Source organism: Platichthys flesus, chromosome 2 (assembly GCF_949316205.1).
Source record: "Platichthys flesus chromosome 2, fPlaFle2.1, whole genome shotgun sequence".
NCBI classification, from domain to species: domain Eukaryota; kingdom Metazoa; phylum Chordata; class Actinopteri; order Pleuronectiformes; family Pleuronectidae; genus Platichthys; species Platichthys flesus.
The window spans coordinates 10,166,174-10,193,512 of NC_084946.1; the positions used below are offsets into that span (position 1 = coordinate 10,166,174).

Below are 27,339 nucleotides of genomic sequence, written 5' to 3' on the forward strand. Positions count from 1 at the left end.
TGTCATAGCATTCAGGGTTTTTTGTTTCCAGACAAACAAATGTCAGTGCAGCTCCATCTGCATCTGGCTTAGTCACTTTAGACAGATCCAAATCAGCTTTTCTTCCATTTTGCATTCTGTGCCTGGCTGGATGCATTGTTTGTAATGGACGTGCAACTGTCCATTACAGCGTTCAGCTGGAACTTGAGTGTGGAGTGGTGTGAAAACCCCTCCTTTCATGGTGCAGGCCATTGAAAAGAATTGGTGGCAGAGCAGAGCAGTGCAAATGGGCAAATGAGAATTCAGAGCTGCCCAAAAGCTCTTTCAGTCTTTCATTCAGTCATGTCTGATCTGGATTATCCTCAGTATGATAGAAAATCTATAGCAACTGATATAAGAATTTTAACTGAATACAGTCATTTTCACTGAAATAAATTCAAACATGCAATTATCCATAGTGTCATACCATCCTATCTCTCAGGAACATGAGTCATTTGCTGCTTGAATGGAAGCTGTAATGGAAATCAAAATTAAAGGGTCGTCCGGAGACGGCATGCACCCCTGGCACCCACCAAAGCTGAAAGAGCTGATGATTTGGTGCTGTCACAGTTACCTGAGCTCAAAATATTCCCCGCAGCGAAAAGATACATTAAAAGGCAGATCATTTCATTTTATATCATTTAAAATGTTTCCTTTGTATACAAAGACTTATATAACCAGAACAATTTGAAATACAATTTTTGAATGAGAATCATAAAAACATTTCATTTTGTAATCCACTGCCAGTGATAACAAGGTTGATGGCTCTGCCTTTCTATCCATAGAAAGTTTGCTGTATTTATTAATTATTTTCAGTTATAAAGTTCAGGGTAGAGAGCAGGCTGTCTTTTCACTGGAAATATAGAAAGACAAAAACTTGAAAATATCAAAAGGCAACATTTCATTAATTAACATAATTGTAAAGGTTCATTTAAAAATTGGAAAGAAAAATCTAGATTTGTTGTGGAAACCAAATAATTTTAGAGGGACAGACTGACATAACTACTCCCCCTTGCAGTATACCCCAGCAGTAACTCAAAGACAGACTGACAATTCAGTAGAGGAATAACTTGGAGGGTTAGATATAAATGTAGCTGCAGGCTGCAACATCACTCAGCTCCTTGTTAAATGGTGCTGAACGTCAGGATGTAGTATATGCACATATTTCTTCCCTGTTCTATAGTTTTATCAGTTTTTTATGCACAGTGATGTCAAGTTGGCAAACATTGCATTACACTAAAGAGTGAAATACTATAGTATCTATCCAACAAGCTGCCAACAGGGACACTCCAGACAGCTATTAAGTCCACTGAGCAGTCTGATGCAAAGTGCTCCCTGCTCCTTCATCTAGTGAACGATCAGCTGCCACAGAAGGAATGAACTCCTGCTGACAGCTCTGCCTCTTCACTTCAACTCAGCAGATGATATTTCATGTGGGAGTATGAGGATAATAACTGAGCGACTAAAACTTCAACAGGTCTTGACCCATGTCAGAACAGTTGGGACACGGGTATAACACCAGAGTTAAAAATAACTATAATCACTGTGAATAGACAGCAAACAAATCTACTGAAGGAATGAACTAGGGGCGGTGCAGATTTACAGGAATCTGCAGATTTACAGGAATCTGCACCAAGTGCTTCGCGGTCAAAGCAGAGCTCTGAATATTATTGTATGAAGGTTGTACGAAGAATAAGCATTCAAAGATTATAGGCGGACGATCACAGATGAAATAAAAGCAAACCTTGTGAGCTCCAAACATGTTTGGCACAGTCGAGGGTCCTCCATACTTTGTGCTCCAGGGTCGTGATGCTTAATTGTATTCAATGCCTTATTCAAGATTGCATGGAAGCAAGCCTTGCAACACACATTGCAAGTAGGATTAACAATAAGGCCACTCACAAAATTACACTAAATAGCTATGTCCTGCAACTGAACCATGCACTGCGCACCCGCCTCTGACACAACACACAGACAGTCCACTCACAACTCTCCACCCGTCATAGCAGGATAACATTCATTTTTTTTAAAGTTACGAAGAACAAAGCTGAAAAAAAGGGCCCTGCTTTTCAGGTCGCACAGTGCATATGGTTGGTGAAAACCATTTGCAACAGCGCCGACCAAGGATGGACCTTACCCCGAACAACAAGAGATTCAATGGCAACATCACTAAGCCACCTCGCTAAGCACATCGCAGGTGTCACTATTGTAATTCTATTCCATTCTATCATTATTCTATTCTGTCTACCTGATCTTAGGCTGCTGTGATACCTGAATCCCCCCTCCACATCCCTTGGGTTATTTAATAAATTATTATCTTATCCTCACAAAAGAGGAAACAAAAGGTTGCTAGAGGTGCTCTAGTAAGTGTTGTGTATTCGTTAGAGTAGATCATGTTGGTGTGTGTTTAGAACATAATGACAGGCTTACATTTATGATGCCTAACCTCTGGACTCACAGACATTCTCAGAGAGTCCTCCAGATGTTCATCTTATTTGCCCTCTACCTTTTTGGGATGACCTTTGACCTAGGGAATTATCTCGGACCAGCTAATAGGTGGGTGCAGAAGGAAGGTTCTTGACCATTGTGTTTTCATCTTCAGGTACAAAAACATGTCCTTCTTTAGTCCGAAATCCCATGTGGGATGTGTTTTACCTGAAGTCATGGGCGGATTCAACCTCCCTATATAATTGTGCTTTCGACCCCTGCAGGTCAGATTTCACTTTTGGCTTGTGTATCTCCGGGTATCTAGATGCCCGTCCCGACCTGTAATTTCTTGTAATAAACTTTGTTATACTGAAAGTACTGGGTCCTTGGAGTCCTTCCTTCATCATCAACAACTCTACAACATCATCAACCTCTCGGCTGCATAGAATATACCATATAAGCTTTTAAAATATAGTTTTAGTTACAATTGAAAGCAACAAAAGGTTTGGCTGTAGAATCTTCCAGGGGCTCTTACTGAGATAATGGCCGCCAACGTCTCTATAGCCCCGGTGCTCAGTGTGATGTAGGGCAGGAGGTTCTCGGCAAAGCCCGCTTCCCGAAGGATCCCGTTGGTGTAGTACCAGATCTGTGAGAAAAAAACCACATGTCACTTTCATTGGTCTTCATAGGTTTTACACATAAATCAGCATGTCCGACATACACGTTTACAGAAATGTATACATTTAACAAGGGTAATGTTATTAGCCTCAGTTCAATTGAAACCTGACAACCATGCATTGCCTCTGTTAAGATTCTCAGCAACCTTGACCCCTGATAAAGGTAGGAAACTCCCTGCCTCACTGTTTTCTCTGCTTTCTCTCTGGAAGATTAAGAGGAATGATATCTATATGTGCAATTGTCAGAAATGATAAGTAAATGAGGCACTGGGCTGTGACACTGGTTGCAGGGATGTTTCTCAGCTGTCAGGTAAACATCAGCTTCAGTGCAGCACGGAAAGCTTCTGAAACATCAGGGTGTCACTCTCTGTGATGTTTAATGGAATCATTTGACTGTTCTGATGGTGTGTATGTGGGGGGGGGGGGGTTGAAGAGTATACGACCTTCAGAGGGAACTAAATTACATCCCTGTCTTCTCTGAATGAAAATATATGCAAATGAAGCCTCGTTCATATCTGTGATTATTTAAATGAGCTTTGTCAATCTGGGTGTCATTTGAAAAGTCCATCAACCTATCAAATGTGAAAATATGAAAACTCAATCATGAAAAATTAAGTGAAGTTTTTATTATTTATCATATTCCCCGTGAATATGAATTTTGGGGGCAAGCGATCACAGGCATTTTCAGGCTTTCTATGCAACCAGCTATGTTGTTCAACTAAAAAGTGTTTTTTTGCCACTTTAGTTCAGTTTACTTGATAATGTGCATAGTGAATCCTTGGTGTGTGAAGGTGGTGGTGCTGTGGGGGTGACCCCACATTATTACTCTTTACTACCAAAAACAGGTTCTGAACGCGGTTATAACCTGCTGAAAAGGATTCCTTACTCATTGCTTATAGAGGAGTTTACCCCTCTGTTTTATTTCCTCAGTGAGTCATGTACTTCACAAACGCACCAAGTACTGAGGCCCTCTCTCACCTCACTGTTTGGCCATATTAGAGCGTTCTCCCAAGTTTCATGTTTCCATCACTGGAGCCAATAAAACAAGTATTTATACTGCAGTCTTTATTTACCTTATTTATATAGTGTATTTATGTGTAGTACTATATCTGTGAGTCATACACAGAAGTGTTGTGCACAAACAACGCAAGACAAGTTCACTCTAACTGTTGAAAGAGACTGGTAACAAAAGCTTTCATGATTAATTACTTTCTTTTTGTTTTCAATTTAAAAAAAAGCAGATGAAATGGACTGATGCAGAATATAACCTTTCTCTTACTATCCGAGAACACGAATGTTGGGTCACACCTGTGCGTGCACAGACCCAGAGGGCCACTGGTTGTAATATGTTGCCACACCTGGTCCACCGATGGACAGGGATGTGATGGTATTGAATTGTTTGTCACTGGCAGGACTGTGATAAGACAGCACACCCCAGCGGCACAGCAGTTAACCGCCAGCCCAGATGATCATTTCAAGATTTAGCAGTGATTATGCTTTTACCCAAAATTTCGAAAGATTTAAAAATGGAACCGAAATACTCATTTGTTTGTGCAGCTTTACCAGGGAAATAGGGTCATGTTTCATGTTATCTACAGGGAAAACCCAGCCATGTCTCAATAAAGGACAGATTTAACAGATTTTAATCTTATAATCGGCACATTGCACTCACTAGATGATTTAAAAGTAAGAGCACACATTTGACCACACACAGTGGCGATTCCAGAGGCTTGAAATCTCACAGACACCAGAGTGATTATTCTACTTAATTGTGTTTTATGGTGATTGGCAAAGATCTTTCAGGTGCATTAACGCAACCTTCTGAACTGAGTGTGATTTTTCTTTGTTCAATCACGCAAGCTTTCCTAACATGGAGGACCAACGTCTGTGTTCTGTTTTGCCGCAAGCAAAAATAAATAAATAAAATTATATTTGACAAAGGCAGAATTGGCTTACACATTTTCCAGTGCGAGATGGGAGTTGGAGATGTATCATTGTTACAAGTACGCAAGATCTTATTTGAGACACTTCCCAGTCAGCTCGCTCTCCTTTGCTATTGCAGGTTGCTGTTGTAAATATTAAACATGTTTGAACGAGCATGTTTGATATTTATGATTTGAGACCAGGGAGGCTTCAACTCAATCAGTAGCATTAATACTTGTTTGTAGTCTCATGAGCTGCCGTCAGATATGCACAGAAGTCCTACGATCTTCAAAAGGGGCTTTCCCCCTGCCAGAACCTTTCCTGTTTACCAGAACCTTTCATGTTTGAGCTACCAATTGTGTTGACAAGGGAACTTTAATTAATTCATAGAGTTTTTCATTAAAAGAGACTAGACGATGAGTTCCATGCAAATCGGAGAAAAGTGAGCTGGGAGCGGCAGCTTACAGTGTTGAGGCCACAGAGCTGATAGCAGGCCATGGTGATGATGATGGTGATGAGCTGCCAGCGAACAGTTGGGGTCTTCAGCATCTGTAACACAGAGATGGTGTGCAGGGTGCCCTGAGCCTCCGCTCGCACCTCGTCAAGCTCCTGGGACACATCCTTCTTCCCCAAAAACCTCTGGAAGGCTGACACACACGCACGCACGCACGCACACACACACACACACACACACACACACACACACACACACACACACACACACAAACACACAAACACAGCCATGTTAAAACATCCACAAAATTAAAAAAACATATACAACCTCATAAATTGAAAAAAAATCTCAAAAACCTTAACACTCACTGAGAATGATTGAACAAAAAAATATTAGAGATGGATTGATATAAATGAGAAATGTGAATAATCTAATTTGTATGCAAACTGGAGGAGGTAAGGTTTTCAACAAATCTGGGATCCTTCTGTGCACAAACAATGCTTTTCAATGAGAACAATGACTGTTAATATAAGTGCTCCCATCTAGCCCACTCATGTTTTCACTCTAAATGTTTCCCTCTGTGAAAACGTCATTCATCAGCACATTATTATATTTTAATGCAGAGCAGACAAATGTTTTAATTTTATCGTAGTCCCTGCAGATTGATGCAGACAAACACTGGACCTTTGTTTTCAGGACAAATACATTTTAGGAATCTGTATTTTCTGTTCTAATGCAGTTTGGGATCAACATGATTTGATGTACCAGAAAACGTCAGCTAAAATGGTATATCTGCTCTACTGCAACAAGTTATGCAGTTGTTTTAATATCTCGTAACTAATGTAGAACAATAGCCACAAGTATTTGACTAGTATATTCTTCCATAATCTAAATGTGGCGACGGCGGTGAGCTAGTTCTGGCAGGCAACTCGATTTGCGCTGCGCCAATCATGTGACATACAACACGTGACATACCTCACTCTCCACAACCATATATAATGCACACCCACCTTATCCAGTGGTCTATTTAACCAGAGAGACATTTCCCATCAACCCCTCTGGTTCGCACTGCTGCTTCAGTAGTGCCACCAATTGCTTTAGCCCCTCCACCAACCCAGCACCCACCTTTAGTATTTGCTCATCACTCCCATCATTCCCGTGCAATCATACGGGGGAGTGATTAAGTTAGAGCCTAGACGCCAAACACTAGATCTGTGGTAATTCTGAAATACATTTATCAAAAACGTGAGCTGTCTGACTGAAAGGCACATAGCTTAGATGTTGTGTGAACAGGTACAACAGCTTTCCTGCTGTCATTTGCAGCCTGGCCAGTTAAACGCTGTTTGAACATGGACTTGAAAGTGCTGGAGGAAATATGTTGGTGCAAAGACACTTCTCCTCTCACTTTCATCTTGTCTCCTGTAAAGGTTGAATCCCTGGTCTTATGGGAAGTCTAGTGTGGGTACAGGTTGAGGACATGACCGAGAGAAGCACACGTGAGCACACAGAGGGGACAGTGAAAGCAGGTCGTTGTGTTGTGGGAGTTGTGTGGCGGACAGAGCCTAAGCGTTGTGGCACAGGAAACCCTGCCAAACTAAATGCTTTGTGAATAACTGATGTTATTGATTGTCTGTGATGAATTTGCCAACCTTTAAGATATTGATGTTTTGTTCGAACTGACATAAATTATGTACTCGGCCACTTTCTTGACTGTCACTTGTTGTAACATGCCTTGATGAAGACCGAGTTGAAAGATGCAGGCGCTTAATCCATTTTTTTTGGATTCTTTCTCCCATGCAGTGTGCTTTGGGTTTAGTCAAACCATTCTCCTCCTTTTAGTTTTGCAAAAAAACTAAATTCTGGACCAGAGATGGTCACGTGATACAATATTTTGCCCGTGAAATGTGTGTGTGGGGGGTTTAGTGTGTGGGTACAAACACAGCTGTTCAAACTAAAATAAAATAAACAGGTTTTTAATGTTTTAAATATGTGAGATAGATGCAATTCTACTAAAAATAAAAATGTATTGATGTAACAGATGTTTTACCCACAGTCTCAAATTTAATTCAGGTATCAGGAAGCAAATAACGGTGGAGCCTGCAGGCAGTGCCTTTAGATTTAGGCTTTGAAAATGAAAAGTCTCTAGTTTTCAGGAACCTTGTGACTTGTCAAATTTTTGATACCTTTTAATATTTTACGTGAAGAACCTTGAAATGGATGCATTGGATTAAGCTGGCATTGAGACAAGATGCACCTTGAGACAGTCTAACAATCTTGTAATGACTTAGTGACCCAGACTGTTATCTGATCCCTCCTGTAGACTTCTGTTGTACTTCAAGGCTTTTGATCTGACTGCTATAATATATGTCTTTATTAACTCATTCTAGCAAAGACAGATGAGGCTCATCAAGTTGTTCAAAACTGAAAGCCAATTAGAAATTTCCCCATTTGTCACCGGACAAAAATATATTTCTTGAGCATCCTCAAAATGTAGCCTGTTTCTTCAGAATAGAATCTTGTGTTCTACACGTAGATGATAACTTTTATCTTATGTTTAGCTGCTTCAGCATAGTTCCACTAAAACAAGCACTGATTTATAAGCTTGTTAACTCATGGTCATTCCATCCTTTGATTATCTAATACAGCTTATCCTTTGAGGGTCACAGGAGGAGATGAAGCCAATCCAATCCCAGCAGTAGACATTGGGCCAGAGGTGGGGTACACCACGGATAGGTCAACATGCAGAGACAAATAACCATTCACACTCACATTGATACCTGCAAAGTCCCCAATCAACCCCCGATCTGTACATCGTTTAACTGTGGGAAGATGCTGGAGTACCAAGAGAAAACAAACGTGAAAAAAACCTCCAAAAATCACAGGGAGAACAGTCAAACTCAACACGGAGAGAGCCAGTACAATGTGAACCTTCTTGCTGAAGCGACAGATGCTGACCACTGGGCCACTCATCTATGGATAATGTCAACAGTTCAAAGTAACCAACCGACGTGTATTCACAAAATCTACTTAGTCCTCAACCTTTGGAAAACACATCTGGTAAAGCATAAATCTCTGTTTTACATATATTATGCATTTTTGGTCAACTGAATTGCAGAGTATCAGACTTTATATGTAGTTTGGAGGTTGCATAAATTCTGAGTGAAAAATGGCATCAAGTGTGCGAAACAAGTACCACTCAGTGTTGTTGAGAAGTAGACACAAGTGTTGTGTTTTCTTTCCCAAAAGCAATTTCAGGCCCGCACAAGCACTTTGTGCCAGTTTATGACACATTTGAGTCAGCAGCTGAGCCAAGACAAATTCGTTCTGCTGCCTACAGTTTATAAAACCCCTGGATTAAATACCCTCCACGAGGTCTTACTTCTAAGTTATTGTTACATTGATTAGCTCGTGTAAAAGTGCACTCCACTGCCTTCCCCTGCTGACAGAAAATATTGAACCTGCTTTAATCCAAAGTCATACTGTGGCTGTCAATGTAAGTGGTTTGACATGATGTTAGCGACGGAGCTGTTGGCCCCATGGAGTCAACCCATTTAAGGTCTCCCTTAGTCCACCCATCACTACACATTGAAAACGCATGGAAGCTTGCACCCTGAGAAGAATGGGAAAAAAACATATCTGCAGTAGAAACGAGCACATTACAAACTAAAACATCACTGTCAACCGATACAGCGCCTCCAGTGGATGTTTGAGGTAAGCTGTGAGGTCACCGTTTCCCAAACGCTCCACTTTACATGAACACATGTTGGGTGAAATTCTCAGTTTCACTATGGACAGGGCCTGATTCTATAACATTACTGTGGGAATAAAAAGCTGATACCTAGAACTGGTGCTACCAGGTCAATATTTCAAGAAGTTTGAAAATGGCCTGCACTAGAGGGTTAATATGGAGAGAATTCTGCTTGGATTTATGAGAAGAGCAACACCAATCTGTCCTCGACTATACCATTGTCTTACACCTCTGTAGCCGTTAAATGAAGGGCAGGACTGCTGCAGATATACGATGTGGCAACAGACGAGATGTGTTGCAAGAGAAAGTGCTTGTCCTGTCTGATAATGATGATGGCACACTGCGTACAGCCCCCCCCCCCCTGTGATGCGTGTGGATAACAAATTCCCCTCACTGAAGTTTTGTAACACAAGCCAGCGACATGGATCTGCGGCGCGGCTCCGACCTGTGCCAGCAAAACATCACAAGGAGGAAGTGACAGGAAGTTTGGGCAACATGTCCTTCAACCACACACACTCGTCTCCAGGCGTCCTCTGCTCGTATAAAGCACCAGACGGGAACACGACTCTATCAACACAGTACAGCAGCAGTTGTTAAATAGAATCCAAGTTAAGCATAACCTTTAAAGATAATTGGATGCGTTTACAAACCTGTTTTTCCTCCCACGATCATGACTTTTATTGTTGCTAGATTTATTGTGTTCTATACTTGCTCCCTTTTCTGTTTGTCGTCTGTTTTAAAAAGGGAGTGTATTTCAAATATTTGTCGTTATCCAAGTATCACACTTTCCTAAATTGATTTAATGAGACAAACTCACATTGTTCTCCGAGTTCAGCCCGTATTACTGATGATGTAAACACACAACCTCAATAAACTCTGTAAGAAAGATGTAACCATGGTGATATTCACCTGCATTTCATTAACTAAGTTTTACCAGACTCACTGAGTGCATCTCCTCCAGTTCATCTCCTTATCCTGCAAATAAAATCATGTCCTGAAGTTTATAAATGCATCTCTTCAGACAGGCATCTCCCCAGATGATTCCATGATAAAGCCCACTTTAAAGCTGGGACCCAGCAATGGCTGCATCCTTCAGACGACTCAGTCTGGGACGCACGGCCCATCTGAATTGAGATGTCTGGCCTACAGAGGATTTCCTCAGCTTGTCCTGTCCTTATTGTTTCAACGTTGGCTACATTAAGCTGCTGCACTTACTGCACCTCAACCGGCAGCATATGAACGAATGCTCGGGTAGGTTGGAGGACCCGGCTTTGGGATGATAGGACACATTCCTCAGCCCCATTTGGAGGAGCATGATTTTGGACACAGCTTATATCCTGAAAGAATTTACCACCCCACTTAAAGTCCTCTAAAGTAATCAGACCTCTCTGGGCTAAACTGATGAAAATAAGGTCTCAGTTATTGACATATTTGACCCATTGGTCCCTCTAATTTCTACTTTGCTGCGGTGGTTTTACCTTCAATTTAAGCTTTTAAATGATATGTATTCCAGTTACCCTCTTTATTTCCATGTTAATTTAATTTTAAATGGGTTTTATTTTCCATCTTGTGTTACATAAACTACCTTTTTTAATCCCTTCTACTTTCATGTGAAGCACTCTGCATGTCATTTCTTCATTGTGAAGCACATGGAGCTGCATTTCCCGTTACTGTTAAACAATAGTAAGTAACCTTGTAAGACTTTTATTAACACTACTATTAATGTATATTCATACAATGTATGATTATTCAATTTACGCTCTATCAATCTAACAACTACCTCCAGATAGTAAGACCTATCAGATCACAATCCTGTCTCAATGTTTCCTGCATTTACACCTTGCATTACACTGCATTGATCCCTATCCAGATGCAGATCACATGTTAATATAGTACAAAGTTAATGAGATATCATTGTAAATGATTTAATGTTTGCAGATTTGAGAGCAAATAAAAAAAAAAAAATATTCCTCTTATGTGCTCTGAGCAATCTTTTTTCTGATGTTTTTCATTTGGCACCAGATCTATTGTACATAGTGAGGATGTCTTGTCAAATTAAATGAAAACATGTTTCACGATTTATAAATCATTATTTTTTGCCCAGAAAAAGCTTTTAACTGGTCAGTACCGTCCAGAGCTCTTTGTTTCTGACACATAAGCGCTTTTATGAGAATAACTTCTTTAATCGATTTCTGTTCCTCTAAATCAATAGGACTCAGTTTTTGGACATTTTCCTGCTGTCATCTATATAGACATTCCCTTAAGTGCTTCAAAGCAATCCCCATAAAATCCAGTTGCTGTATGTTGTGCCAAAGTGTGCAAAATATTGTGCCAATCGGATTTAATAACAACTCTGCTCTATAAGAAACACCTGTGGTGCAAGAATAATGTGTTATTCATGATATGTTATATATGGACCGGGTTTTGTTAAAAGGTTATTATCAAATTAATGAAACAGGTGAACAGATGTCACCAAGATGTCCTGATGTCACACTTGCACTACGAGTGGCAATTTCATTAAATAGATTAAATGCATGAAATTGGAGATATTGAACGTTTTCTCCCTCAGTTCACACAGGTTGATTCTTGACAGGCCTGTTTTACATTATTTTACATCACATGTACATTGAATATTGTGTTTTAATGCATTTACATACATTTACAAATAAAGGAGTGAGGCAAACCAAAGCATCAAAGCTGTTTGTTAAAATGTTGAATCAAAGTCCTCGGCAATGAGACCTCACTCGATATTTGATCTCTGGACAAACAGGATATTTCCTTCAAGAAAGAACACAAACAACCAGTCCCCCAGAGTCCCCATTTATAATATATGGCCATGAACTTCAAAGAGCTCCAAACGCTCCAGAGACAAAGCTGATCAAAGTCGAAGCTGACATGATAGTTTTCTACATGCTTCGTTAACACATAGACTTTGAGCTTTTCCGCTACCCTATGCTGTTTCCCCTTATGTCAGAGCATGTAAACAGTTGACAGGATCCCACTGTGGTTACTCTACTAAAGCCTGCATTCGCTGGGAGCTGAGTGTTAAAAGGAGTCACAGAAACAAGTTATGGCTCCCCAGTCCTTATTGGAGTCATACTTTGGTCAAATATAATCACACAGACATGAAACACATGCAGGCACCTCCCTTACAAAAGAGCCTTCTTCAGTACCAAAGTAATCCCGAACCCTTGTGTGTTCATCCATTGGTACACTGCAAACAGGAACTGCTTATAGCTCATTTAGCATTTTTTTAGGGAGCTGCTTTCGAAAGTGTAAACTAATATACACTAAAATAAAAAAGAAAACAAGCTCAAAGTGGACACTGTTTGATTCCATTAGATTAACAGAAACATTTTAACTTACTCGATTATTAAGTTAAAAAACAAATGTCCGAACAAGTTCCACTGAAGAGGTGGTCTCGGTCTGGATAAGACAAACCAAGGTTGGTATCATTTGCAGTCTGACATTTTTTTTGGGGGGGGCTGGTTCCGACTTTCAGACCGATTGCAGGAAGTTAAGACAGCATTATACAACAGAAGAAGAATAGAAACAGATGCGGCCCACAGGATTATTTGTGGTCAAAATAATACAATATAATGTTTGAACAACAAGGCCGTTCATTTTGCTGACATGGTAACACCAAAATGATATAACATTGCAAAGAAATGATCAAAGTGAACCGGTTCTGTCACCATTCAAACAGAGACAGTTTTTTTCAATGCAATATATTTTTTTAAAGTTAGCAAATACAATAGCCGTATTTACAACAAGTCACCATCAGAGACAAACCGAGTAGGGGCTGATTACAGAAGGTACGGACAGTCTGTCATACTGTCTTTAGTGTCAAAGTTACAATGTGAAACCCAAACTAACTGGATCAAATGTAAACATTGTTACAGACATGAACCTTGGTTCAGACCTCAAAACGCCCTGAAGTTGTTCAAGGTAATGAGACGAGAGACACAACTTGATGCCCACAGCCGGAGAACCAGGGTCAATGTGCCCAGAACGATCCGTGCTCATGAGCCGACACCATTGATTAATAGCTAAATGAATGTGACCGGCAATTCGCGACCCACACAAACTCCTGCAGACAGGAGACCTAGTGTTTTAACTTCAACTTCACTTTTTTCAGTCAGTAGAACCGTGATACCAAATGCTCATACCATTTCATCTCTATAGAAAAGAGACACTCTCTCCCTATATAAAAAATTGTCCAGCTCCAGGACTGTGTGGATGTGATCGTTACTCTTAAAACAAGCACTGATGCATTTGAGACAAAGCCTCCTGTGGCAGCCTTTTCTGTATTCTGCAGATGTAGTGTGCAGCAGTGTGTAATACCTTTCTCTGCTCCAGCCTCATCCCTCCTCTCCAGCAGCAGGTAGCGAGGACTCTCGGGGAGGAAGGGCAGCACACACAGCTGCAGCAATGCCGGAAACGCCAGGAAGGAAAACAGGTAGATCCACCTGGACTCCTGTAGACAAAACATTGACAGAGAGAAATAAATCAAAGCTTCAGACGTGAAGAGTGAGAGCAGGCCGTATGGAGAAGTTGGACAGAAGTTATATTTAGCAGCATCTCAAAGGACATTGCTGGGCCCAGGAGGCTTTATGTAAAAAAATAGACTAAACAGCCCTCCCCAAGAAACACAACACTTGATAGACATTCTGATATTCAAGCAAACCTTTGAATTATTCAGCTTTTGATAAAAGCTTGTGGTATGGGGCCTCATTAGAGGTTTTCGACCATGCAGGCTTCTGTACATAAGTAAAGCCAATCATCGAACTCAAAGGGGTTCTTGAAAAAACTCTCATAGCCCCCTTCTCAGGGGCCCGCTCTCAGCCTGCGGCACCTGTAGCAGGGCCTCAGGTTACATAACACTCTTAATAATTTCTGCCAGCAGTGATGAATGTCATTAAAATGTAACATAATGTAATCCTGTGTTTGTAGAATATAGGTTACAGGCTTAGGGCAGTGCTATGAAAGTGAAAGCTTGATTCATTACTTATGGTGTTTTTCATGCATATATTTGCTTGAAGTAAGAAAAAACGGAATTGTCTCTTGAGCTAATTGTTGCTTGTTGTTACAAATGGGTTTTCGAATTTATAAAGTCGGAGTTTAATAAGAAATGACAGTATGGTGTCCTGTGAATAAGTCAACCAATTTAAAACGAACTATCCAACTGAAATAGAAAGATTGAACTTTTTGTGGTTTGTAGGATGCCACTTAGTAGAGTGCATACCTCTGCCAGGCCCAACAGTCCTAAGACTTAAAACAATCCTTGTCACTGAGGCCACATTATGATTCCCAGCTAAACATTGGTGGTGTTTACAGGTTTCTTCCTCATTTGAAAAAACCCTACACCTGTATGAATCAAGAGATACAGATTGTATTTGGATCAGTCACACTTTATTCAGAGAAAGCTCTATCTCACAATGAGGAATTAGGTTAAAACAATGTCCTGCCTCCTGGTCTGGGTTCTCTCCTAACCCAAACCCATCCTGCGAGCAATCCAGCAAACACCGATGCAAAAAGGAAATCATGATCCTTGTTAGGTTACTCTCATTTAATTATTATATTTTTACTGCAGGTCTCAGGATCTCACAGAGATTTTTTAAATGCCGTCTCCCCCAAGTCTTCTGATTGACTTTGATGAAGGTCATTCCTATTTTTACAGGATGAGTGAAGAAAGACATAATCAATAGATCATCACATGTTGGAACGCAGGAAGCTTTTCTTTGTACATCCCAACTATATTCCCCAGTGAATATCTGCTGCGTGGAGGCAGACAAGACAAATAGCCAAACAAGAGGGCAGCTGTAGGTATGCTGTTAGTCATCCAGGTTTGCTTCAGTTCCATTACACAGTAATTTCTTCATAATACGCCAGAGGGGCCAAATATATATCAAATCCTGAAGATTTATGGCCGCTGGCATTAAACATGGTGTTTTCAGTTGCCTGCTTTCCAAACCGAGCCTGCAACCGAGCTCAATCAAGATAACTTTGGATTTGAAATATGATTCGTAGAAACTGCAGCTTAGCAACTTTATACTCAAAATTTCTTGAATGTGGTAATTCACAGAAACTCGCGATCGCTGCATATCGCCAGACGGCCACGGTGCTTCCCAGCACTACGCTGCCGGTGCGAACAGCATGGGCACGGAAAGGAGGCGGACAGCTTTTGGTGCCACTTCAGGGCGCTTCTACCTCCGATGCATCCCCGGGGTTAGAGGATGATGGTGTGACGTTAATGTATTGGTTTTCATTGCATGTGTCACGTCATGATAAATCAGTATCTTGTGGCGCCCTCTCACATTTTGCGCCCTAGGCAACCACCTATGTTGCCTATGCCAGGAGCCTCCCCTGGTCCTGTTGGAACTAAAGGAGGAAGGAATTACCTCTGGTATAACTCCAGGAAGAAAGTCAACTAATGCATTCGAGAATCTTCAAAGAATAATTCTGATTTCAATCAAGTCTCTTCATCTACTACTTATAATAGATCACGCACCAGCCTATAATTGTAGGAGACAGTTTCTGCTCAGGGTGCAGTGTGCAGGATTGGATGTGTACTAATGATAGAAGTGTTATTGTTTTTTCATTAGTGTATAATCACCTAAAACTAAGAGTCACGTTTTAGATGGCTTAGAGGGAGTGCATTCAAATTTGCATTGGGTCCTCTCCTGATGAGACCACCATGGTGCACCGTCATCTTTCTACAAAAACCTAGGATGGACAAACCACACATTGGGTTTAGAATAGGCCTTATGTGTTTATAAGGTACTTCAGGTAGGCTCACTGTAGGTTGAGGTGAGGGGAGGGATACTCAGTGGGCTCAAATTAGCAAAGCCCACGGTTAGATGCCACTAAACCCTACACAATTTAGCCTTTAAAGGTTTGGGGGACCATCCTTTTGTGAACTAATACAATGCCCATCAAGCTGGAGCGTGACCTCTGATGATGTTAGTACTGTGATTGTCACAGGGTTGTGTTTTCTGTCCAAAAGAAAACACACCAACATGAAAGGCTTATTATTACATTTAGGAGGAAAGAGACAAACACAGCCAGTACGGACTTAGGCCAAAGACAATGGTCTGACATCACACAGTCATGACTAATAGTGAGCCTCTCTCCCATTGAGTACACACTACAAAAAGATTGACATCATGTCAACGTATACCTCATTATGTATGGTTTCCCCTTCAGATATATAGTGGGAATATAGTTCAGCTCTGTTTTAAAACGCCTACACTTCCAGATAACTCTTGCGCAAGTGGGACGGGCATAACTGTAGTTGTGCAGAGACTGTAGGAGGAGGTGTCCTTTGGAAGGGAAAATGTCAGCTCTCAACTCATAACAAGTCTGTTGGGAATGCAGCTGCCTAACCTTTACTCTGAGATTTCATTTGTATCGTGAAAAACCTTTTAAATTATGCAATTAACTTTTCTGAAAATGTTTCAAAATGATTTAGCTTGGGCTGTGAATTTTTTTCAGTTTAAAGGGATAGTTCACCCAGAAATGAAAAGTCACTCATTATTCACTCACCAGATTCCACAAAACACCTCAGGCGTTTCAGGGGTAAAGAGTGTTGCAGCAGAATCCAATACGATTGAACAGACGCCCCACGAGCAGTATGGAGGCATGTTATGTTACTTTTGTATTATTACGTCTGAAGAAGGGGTCACTAGTTCCTTTAACTGTAGTGGATTCTGCTGGAACAATGTTTACCCCTGAGACTCCTCAAGTGAGTTGTGGAATCAAACACTTCACCCGCCCCTCCATCAGCATATTGGTGAGTAGATAATGAGAGAATTTTCATTTTTGGGTGAAGTATCCCTTTAAGTAAGTGTATACATTCTACAGTCATGATCCACCAAATGCTTTCATCCAAAGTTCAAAGTACTGTTTGGTATGGGCTTTACTCACCCTGCCATCAACCTGGCAAAGTTAATAGCAGTAATCTTTTCTTTGACGCGGTGGGGTTAGTGCAAACAGCTGTAAACCCAATGTGTTACCAAGCAGCTATCTTTATTATAGACACACTTTAGCAAGTTCTTATCACACCAATGTAAGTGCACATGTTAATTTTTCCGGTAAGTTTGGTAATTAAGTAACGCAATGCTCACGATTGGCCGACTGCATGTAGTGAATGGGCGGGAGTGGAGACTGGTTGTACACACAGTCTGTTGTATTTATGCTTCATGTTGTATTTTTCTGTCCACTTGAAATATGTAAGTCCAATATTCATTCCCCTTTTAGCTCCATGTTTGTATGCACCAAAACCCAAGAGAAATATTTGGCTCTGCAGCCGCTGAATAATGTTTGCTATTCGCTAACTTAGATTTGTTTCTCTGACGCAGGTATTATACATTATGTTTATCACGACTTTTTCACTGAAACAGCTGAAACAATATTGATCAGAACAAGCCGGAATGGCTGTGACGTATGAATTTTTCTCACCGCAGTAATAAAGCTACACTTCATCTGACGGTTTGCCGCCAATTCCTCCCATAAATAAATTAAAGATATTCAGATCCTTGACGGGCCTGTCTGGGCTTTTCCCTTCAAAGAGAATTGCAAGGGGCTCTGTTTAATTTTGTGCCGCCTCCGCACATAAACGGTTGATTATAGTAAAAGATTTTTGCAGCTCCTGTATCATAGTACCAGAACTTGAGGAAAGGTAATGGCGCAAACATAGAAACTTATTCCACTGCTCACTTCTCTCTCTCGCTCACAGACTCAGCTGACATCTCTGACTCCCTAAGGTTCAAACTTCAAGACAATCTATGGAGAGCAGGAAGAGAGTAAGTTTGGCTCGGCTCAGTTGACAGTGCCAGTGCTAGAGAGAAAGAGAGACAGAGGAGCAGGAACATACTGACAGAGCCAGTTAAATCTCTAAAAATAACTTTTTCACCTTTTGCAAACATGTATGAACAGAGCCCAAATGAAGACTGTAAGTGGACTTAGTGGAGCTGCTCCTTGGGTGCACCCTGGCACAGGCAGTGGAGCTATATCTGTGGTCCCTGTGTCCATACCCCGGCTCTTTGTGGCTGAGGCAGTGGAGCTGTGTATGGCTACCTGGGTATCTGCCCAGGATTTGGTACCCCCCCCCCCCCCCCCCCCCCCCCAGCACGACGGCTCGGTACCACCTGAGGGGAGGATGGTTATGAGCTCAATCCTGCGGTAGGCCTCCCATGGCCACGGTGATGCAGTAACATTCACAGACCTCCTTGATTGGTAACAGTCCAGCTCTTCCCTATGACCCTTTGTGTAAACTCTGTGTGAGTTGTGTGAATGTAAGCGTACTGCACAACCCAGAGGTCTCACTAATACAGAGTTGTGGATTGTCCGATCTCAGCGGGAGATGAGACTGGGCGATTGCATTGGATCTCTGACAGGATGTTCCAACAGAAAGAATCTATTTCATGCCCTGAGCACTGATTTCTGTGGTCTACACTATATAGATGTTAGAGGAAATCATCCACACTACCTCTGTGAAATCTCTTGTAATATATAATACAGGTTGCTTAGTTGACTACACTGAACTTTGTTTATCCAAACTTAACTGAAAGCTTTATCAAGACAGGTAAATAAGTAATTCATATTTAAATCACAGCATATATGTCTATGAGCGGTAATGGAAACTTCAGGAGAATAAGATCCTAAATTAATCCAATTATACAAGATAATATTTGTTTTAGATCAGTTTTAATTGCTTAAGTTAGCCAGATCATTACCCAGGTGAGAAATGAACTTGCTTGTACTAATCTTTATTGAGTCTGGTTCAGGCGGAAACAGCTAATTGCATAATTGTATTTTCCACAGTGGGCAATCAGTTTTAATTTGGTGCCACACACTTCATTATAGAGACGGTTGAATCAGGGTGAATTACAGAAAGAAACTGCTGCATTACTGCAGAAAGTTCTCTGTAAAGTAATGTGAAAATAAGAACACTTTGCATCAATACAGTGACACGTGATGCAACTAAAACCAGTTAAAAAGGTCCCCTAACCCAGCATTTTACTAACTGCGCGTTTTTTTCGCTTTCTTCCTAGTCATGTCCCATTAGCCATTACGTGAAGGATGAAAATGTATCATGTAAAATGCTCACACACCGAAAAGCTTGTTGGTAAAAACCTCACATCAGAACGGCCGCTTTTGGAATCTGGCAGGATCAGAAGAAAAGCCCATCATCCCTCTGCCAGGAGCTGTTTGTAATGAATGTCACCTTCTCTCTGAGCCCATGTTCCTCGTGCTTTGGCTGAAGAGCACTTTGACAGCTGGCTCCTGCAGATGTTTGTGCAGGTCCCATTCTTAAATTAAAGGAGCATGCCTAAAAACTGTTTTCCGGTGAAGTGGTAGAGTGGGATAGACCCTTTACAGGAAGGGCCGACATGGAGTATTAACTTACTAAAAGGAAATTTGACGGCAGTTTTTCATATAGTTATTTGTTTCAAGAGAGTTTGAACTAACATCTTCAATCACAGCAATTGTATACAAAGTAAAAATTATATCAATGCATATTTTATTCAACTACTTGTGTGGCTTTGTTTCTGGTGTCTGAGTGCATTGTACAGCATATAGTACTGTTAAATAGCAAAGAACTACAAGCGTGCACACACACACACACCCAGAGAGCCGTTTGTACATGACTTCAAAAGGCCTAAATCAAACCTGTCTTGACATTAAAATGTAATGATTTACGTGATGGGATTTGATTTGTGTCCCCAACAGGCTGAATGCGTGGTACCTGCCTGCTTCAAAACATCCACCATCATCCTCATTCCCAAAAAGCAGAGGATCACAGGCCTAAATGACTACAGACCAGCTGCCCTGACTCTGTAGTAATTAAGAACCCCGTGCTGACCCACCTCAAGGCCTTCACCAACCACCTCCTCGACCCGCTGCAGTTTGCCTACAGAGCCAACAGGGACTCCTCTTCATCCTCCAGCACCTCGACTCCCCTTGCACCTACGCCAGGATCCTGTGTGTGGACTTCAGCTCTGCATTCAACACTATCGCTCCAGCTCTTCTCCAAGACAAGCTAACACAGCTGAGCGTGCCTGAGCCCACCTGCAGGTGGATCACTGACTTCCTGACAGACAGGAAGCAGCGCGTGAGGCTGGTTAAGCTTGTCTCTGAGCCTGGTACCATCAGCACTGGAGCCCCACAAGGTTGTGTGCTCTCTTCTCTACTTTTCTCCCTCTACACAAAAAATTGCACCTCCAGCCACCCCTCTGTCAAACGCCTGAAATTTGCAGACGGCACAACCCTCAATGTATTAATTTCCAATGGGGACGAGGACGCCTACAGAGAGGAAGTTGACCGTCTGGCTTCCTGGTGCAGCCAGAACTACCTGGAGCTGAACGCTTTAAAAACTGTAGAGATGACAGCAGACTTCAGGAGGAGCCCACCCCAAACCGCCTCCTCACCATGTACGACTCCCCAGTTAAAACAGTAGAATCTTTCAGATTCCTGGGGACGATCATTGTACAAGACCTGAGGTGGGCGGAGAACATCACCTCCACCATCAAGAAGGCCCAGCAGAGGATGTTCTTCCTGCGGCAGGTGAAGAAATTCAACATGCCGCAGAAAGTGATGGTTGAGTTCTACACAGCCATGGCAGTGGGACATGGCACACATCAGTGTAATTTATATATTATTATTGGCGCTATCCTAATTCCAAATCACTGCTCCTTAGTACCCAAATAACTTATTGTTCTATTTCCTAAACGTTGATTTTTTTTTGCTATTTGTTAATATTTGCTCATTTGCCATTTCAGTAAATGCCTTATTAAACTATGTTGTTTTTTTATGTCCCTTGCACCAACTACACCAAGGCAAATTTCCTATGTATGTATGTTAAAATATACTTGGCTAATACAATAATTTTGATTCTAATGTGACTGTGTTAAAAGATTTAGGTCCCTACAACATGTAATACTTGGACCACACACGCACACTTTAGACGAATATCAGCCATTCCAACTACCACATTACTTAGATGTGACACCACAGTATATGACATTAAAAATGAATGGCACTACAGTGACCAACCGTACATACAACAAACCACTGTTTTTTTGTGGTCCATTTACACACCCTGTGAAGCCATATAGTTGGACGTGCTGGATGATATAGAGTATAGATAAGGGCCCATTACGTCCACTGAATGTAACCTTGGTGGTGTGAGCTGCGTTTGAGACATGTCGATGAGTTCAGGGACTCGGGATGTTCACTGACAGAGCGGCTAAAAGCCTGCTCCTGCTGTGATGTCGAAAAAAACATGTCTCCCCTATTGGGACAAGGTCAATGGCTAAGCAATAAGGTTACAGTAATTATCATTTGTCAAAGCTTATCACCATTTCGCAGCCCACAACAAGTGATGTCTTAAACTGGCCCCCATTGACAGAGGCCTCCGCTGACAGGAAACCTGTTTGAGACAGCAGAGACCACGATGGCATTATCATCAAATATGTCACATACGCTCTTGTCAAATGGCAAGGACAGAGTGTCACAGACATGATAGGAATACATAACAGTGGCTGGGTGAAGACATACAACTCCATATGATATTTATAAAGGTGCTGAGCAGATCGAAATGATGGATGGGACTAACCGATACTCATAAATTAAAAATTAGTGTCCACTCAGCACTCAAGCACTATATGCCCGTGTGTAAATGTCAGGGCAAAGTGACAGTGGAAGAAAATAGGAAAATAACAGTAAGGACGAGGGGATTCACAGTTTAAGGCATATGGTCAAAGGGGAAAATACACATTGATTTAGGGGCAGAATAAATTGCGGTTTGGAAACATGTTAACTTCTACCACTTGACCCATCCATCTCCCCGTTCATCTGCCAATCTCCCTGATGCATCTGATATTGACAAAGACATAAAAACATCATCTATCTGCAGAATATTGAAGATTTCCCTCGCAGGCAGAAAAAGGGCAAAGAAATGCATCAATATTTGTCCTTTTCCGCTGAATTAGATTCAAAGAAAAGAAAAAGACAGAGTAGCAAACAGAAAACAGATTTATTATACTACAATGCCCGGTTCGTCATACGGAATATACATTGGCCTATGGAAATTGTGAAAAATATGAGTTTAATCAAAAAATTCACTGGCTCAGACATATGTTTGCTGTGCTTACATCATCATGGTTGGGATGAAAGTAAAAGCACCGCTGGGAATGTGCTTTGCTCCTCACATTCAATATGTTACAGCACAAAGGATGAGCTCAAACAATCCAGGATGTGGATGTAGGCAAATTGTCAGTGGCTGTGAAGGATTTTATGATGTGCAAACATTATACAGACAAATCGAGACGCTGCACACTCGAGTGCCAACTTGTAGTTTGATGAAGAAACAGCTGTTGCTGTGGTTGATGCAGATGCACATGTTCATGAATCACTCTCACCTCATTCACGAGTGCAGTCAAGAGGAGCTGTAGACTCAGTGTGAAGAGACTCTGTTCTCTTAAACTCAATGATCTTCCTTGAATATCATGATGTTTTTTTTGAGGAGTGGGGAATGTTCCAAGCAAGAACCCTCTACATGTTGGAGTGGATCGGATTTCTTTCACTTTCTGTACCAGTGAGATCGGCTGTTTCCACATTTTCGTTTATCTCTAAGAAAATAAATCATTGCTCTTGATGAGGCATATTTTGGGGACTGATATGTATGAAATTTGAAATCTTGTTCTGTGGTTTCATAAGGGGACTATTACTACTCGACTATTCATATCTGAAGCTATGGTAAGCCAACTTCCAAAAAAAAAACTTAATTTAGGGTCAAAAAATCTATCAAAACATCCCTAAGGAAATTATGTTTTATGCTTTATTTATTTTTGATATCGTCCACTTGTTTTTACAATCAGGGCAGTTAAAGGTCTACTGACACTCTAAATTTACAAACTTTTATTTTCAACAGTTAGGCAGTTTTATTAGTTATTTATCTTATATTGCCACTAACACCAAGTGGCTTTGGTTTGAGTGTAAGAATTAGCATTCCAACCAGTGCTTGTATTAAAGATTTACTGTACAATAATGCCACTGTTTGTTGGAGTTCAACATTAAAAATGTAAATTGACTTCAACGTTGTATGTCTTTGTAATATATACCTTGACCTATAGTCTGAGAAGAAAAGGCCAAATTACATGTCAAAAGGCAAACGATATTCAAGGTCACACCTCCTCTCATCCATCCACACACTTTTATGACTCAGATCACAATCCTCCCATTTTCTGAACAGACACGACTGCTGTTCAGAAAAAGATAAAATTGTATCCTTCAAATTTTGGAAAGCAAGTCATTAATTTTTTAGTGCCGTGCCAAAGCTAAGGTCAACAGAGTGTGCCGGGGATAACGCGCTGTCGATCACTGAAATATTGTTCACATATGACAAAACTGAATTTGCCTTTCAAAGCACATGTGCCTGATGCTTATGTCATGTTTTCCGCCCCAAGGAAAAATGGGGTGGGGGATGGATAACATTTCCTCCATGGTAAAATACATACAGAGGAGTATGTATTTTGATTTGATTGCTATGTTGAACTGTTCCTATCTGCTGCCTTGTAGCCTTGTGAGGTCTGCCACTTTCCTGTAAGGCTTGATCATCTCTATTAACTGATGGAAAGTCCTTGGCAATCAAAGCCTTGTGGCTAACGCACACCAGACACGGTCACTTTGCTCACACGGCAGGTCTGCGAGTCACTAGATAGGTGTGAAACTGATGAAATAAGTCAGGACAGCATGTTGCTGATTAAACGTTAAATATCACATCCATCCTGGACTTTAATGGAGGAAGTGTTGCAGCTGCTGTTTCAGTTCCGCTCTCTGTTCCATGAACGGGTCTTTAAATAGACCAGTGTGCAACTTCTTCAAACCGTCTCTCCAATCCTGTCCTGTAATGGATGACCAGCAAACACGCACGTGTTTCCCTCTCTCCGTTGTGTCTTGCATTTAAGGAAGTTTGACTGACCCTCATATTCAGAAATATCATTCACTCCCCCAGCTGTATAGAAAATATCAACTGCTTCTAAAGAGCTATGTGTTTATCATGTCATGGTTTCATTTTGAAAGATTTAATGCCAGCAGAGAATAGGTTTCCTCAGACAAAGCATGATGTGGCAACCCTGAGCCATTCACAGAGATGCTAAGCACTGAAATATAATGGACACAGCTGTGGTGTGGATTTCGAGTGCAAGAAGGGCATTTTTTGATTTGCCTATCAAATAAAAGCCAGGATTGTAAGTGACTTTTCATATCTTCTACCATAAATACAAAATATGATGTATTCCTACACAGCTTCCATTTTCTGGAGTCAAAGCATCACTGAGAGTCATGATGGGTTCACGTTTTACTCACAGTGGTTTTAAATTCAACATGTAACATGTAACAATGAATCAGAACAAATCATCAACCTACAGCATACTCTATCCAGGATGCACTGCAAACTAAAACATATACTATATTGATATTTTATTTAATCTTTCACAACACTGACCTGGCCCAGCAGCTCGGGCAGTCCCAGTACTTGACCTGTGAACACTCCCAGGCAGATCAGGATTGAGTTGAACTGGCCGATGAACCCTCTGATATGTCGTGGGGAGATCTCTCCCAGGTACATGGGAAGCGCAGTGAGAGCTATACCTGTCAGATAAAAAAAAAAAAACATGAGTGATGCAGCTATTTTTCAGATTTGGACATTAAAGGCATTAAAGCACAGAAGACCTAGATCCCACATGAATAATGAATGTACACAACAAACTTAGCCATATAAATGTGATAACATGGTGTATTTATGTGTTTCATTGCAGTTGGGTATAGTCAGAGTGAAGCACCTGCAGTAGGAGTTATTAACTAAATCTGATTAAGTATTCAACCTGCAGTGCAGAGCTTCAAGCAGTGAGAGTTACTACACTAACGCTCCTGACACGTGCTCATGATGAAATATGCCGACAGGTGAACTTCCAAGAGAACCCCTGGGCTTTACAGGGTTTGCAAGTCTTCCCATAAGCAAGTAGGGGAAAGAAAACATGGAATGATGGCATCCTCAGATGAAAGTAAGTATCTAAGCCAGAAAGGTAGCCCATTTTCAAGCACAGCAGACTGTTCTTTCAGGAAGGCTTTTTACTTCGAAGGTTGTTATAAAAGATTAAATAAATATGGTTCCTGTCATTTTGGGTTGTTCTCATCAAACTGATGGTAAGTTTGGTTTAAATTAGTTATATGATGCTATAAAAGGTTGAAATGTTATGATTGACAGCTAAAGATATGCGATTGGATGAGCATGCGTATCGGTGAGACCTCACCACTTTGACTTCAAGCCCTGATCACTAATGATACAGACTCTGGCTCCAAATGTGCATGTTACCACATTTGCTTGTTCTCCCCTATCAGTCAGTGCTGTGAGAACTGTTTCAATGGTTTGAATGTAAAGGACGTCCATTTACATGAAAAACTTCCCTGGAAGTTCGATCGTCCCTAATTTCTCAAATTAATCAGCGTTTTGTGCTAATGGACTTGGAAAAAGTGATTTATTTGTGCCAGCAGGTTAGAGTCAGGCCTCTGGCTGATGATTTAACTGCAGTTTAATCTCCCCCAAATGTATGTTTGCAGGCAGTATAACCCACAAATCACAGGGATGACTGGGCAGTGATGTTCCACTCTTCCTCTGGGATTGTAGATGAGCAAAAGCAAGAGAAAGTGACACCTGCAATCTAAGTCATGTTTTTACCGATGCATGCAAGCAATCAGGTCTGGCAAGATATCTCTGATCTCAGCCAATTTCAGCAGGTTTGTCTTCCTGTCCTGGGGGCTGTTAGGATAGTTACACCAAAAGCCTACTAATTCATTATAATTCATCATCTGTCCATTTTTCATTAGCACATAGGTTCAACAAACCAAGCTGTAAACTTTCTGGTACTCCTTGAAACTTAATAATGGCACAATTAATAATAATAATAATAATAATGATAGTAATAATAATGATAATGATAATGATAATGATAATGATAATGATAATGATAATGATAATGATAATAATAATAATAAAGTTTTTCACACATAAAAAACAAATACAAAAAATTCAAGCAGATCTCGTTTTTAAGGGCATGGAAGTTTCGCTTTAGATTAAACTTAAAATAAAGTTCTGTATCCTGTAACTTGATTTACGTGATTAAAATGATTACATTGTTTTTGGTACACAGTGACTTCGGTGCACTCCCTGCTGAGCAAATAAGCTCTTACCAGAGTCCACCCCGATGATGAGACGGCCGATGATCAGCATCTCAAAAGATTTCGCAGTCTCGCCCAGGGACAGCAGCAGAGCAGCGATAATGGCAAAGCTGTTATTCAGCAGCAAGGTTCCCTTCCTTCAGTCAGAGAGAGAACGTGGTTAGAAAGCACATCGACATCAGGTATAAAGGCTGAGGTTAAAATGATCCTGCACAAAACCTATACTCAAAGATTAAAATAAATCAAGGTAAACTCATCTGACTGCTGAAGACTTTCAAAGGTTTTTTACAGCAAAATGAGCAATTTTTGTGAAAAATCTTGAAGGCTTTAATAAAAATGATGACATTTAAATGGTATTCATGAATATTAACGGAGGATAAGGAAATGAATGGGCTGAGAGGTTGTTCTGAATAATGATACAAGTCTAAAACAAAATAAAAATACTGTAGTTATAACAAACAAAGCACAGTGAAATGAGACTCTAGGAGGTACTCAAACATTTCACTTAAGTATAAATAAATACCCAAAACTTACTCAAGTAAAGGAACATTACTAACTTTTGTTCTTGAATCAAAAATTTTTTTATATATACTCAAAGTATTAAAAGTACTTGCCAAGTGCAACCTGTTCTCTATTGCAACACTCTACTTCATCAGTATCTGTGCTACTGTATATTAATATAAGAATTTTACATTCATATTAACAAAGAATACTACAGGTGATGCCACTTAAAACATCAAACCATTGTCATATTGAAAAGAGTATTTGTAATTGTGATAACCCTCAGATAACTACCTTCTTGAAATAGATCATATAAAAGAAAAATGTGAACATGTAACATTATGCAT

At 40.7% G+C, this 27,339-nt stretch overlaps 1 protein-coding gene across 3 annotated transcripts in view; it reads right to left on the minus strand.

Annotated features, from left to right (window-relative positions):
• Positions 1-27,339, minus strand: part of slc2a9l2 (solute carrier family 2 member 9, like 2) — a 118,976-nt gene that overhangs the window by 62,900 nt on the left and 28,737 nt on the right. For all 3 annotated transcript variants that reach the window (XM_062397500.1, XM_062397486.1, XM_062397492.1), the window contains 5 exons: positions 26,504-26,628; positions 24,759-24,904; positions 13,592-13,724; positions 5,511-5,692; positions 2,981-3,091 (listed from right to left, as the gene is read on the minus strand). In XM_062397500.1, the coding sequence (XP_062253484.1) occupies positions 2,981-3,091; positions 5,511-5,692; positions 13,592-13,724; positions 24,759-24,904; positions 26,504-26,628 (697 nt within the window). The remainder of the gene's footprint in view (positions 1-2,980; positions 3,092-5,510; positions 5,693-13,591; positions 13,725-24,758; positions 24,905-26,503; positions 26,629-27,339) is intronic.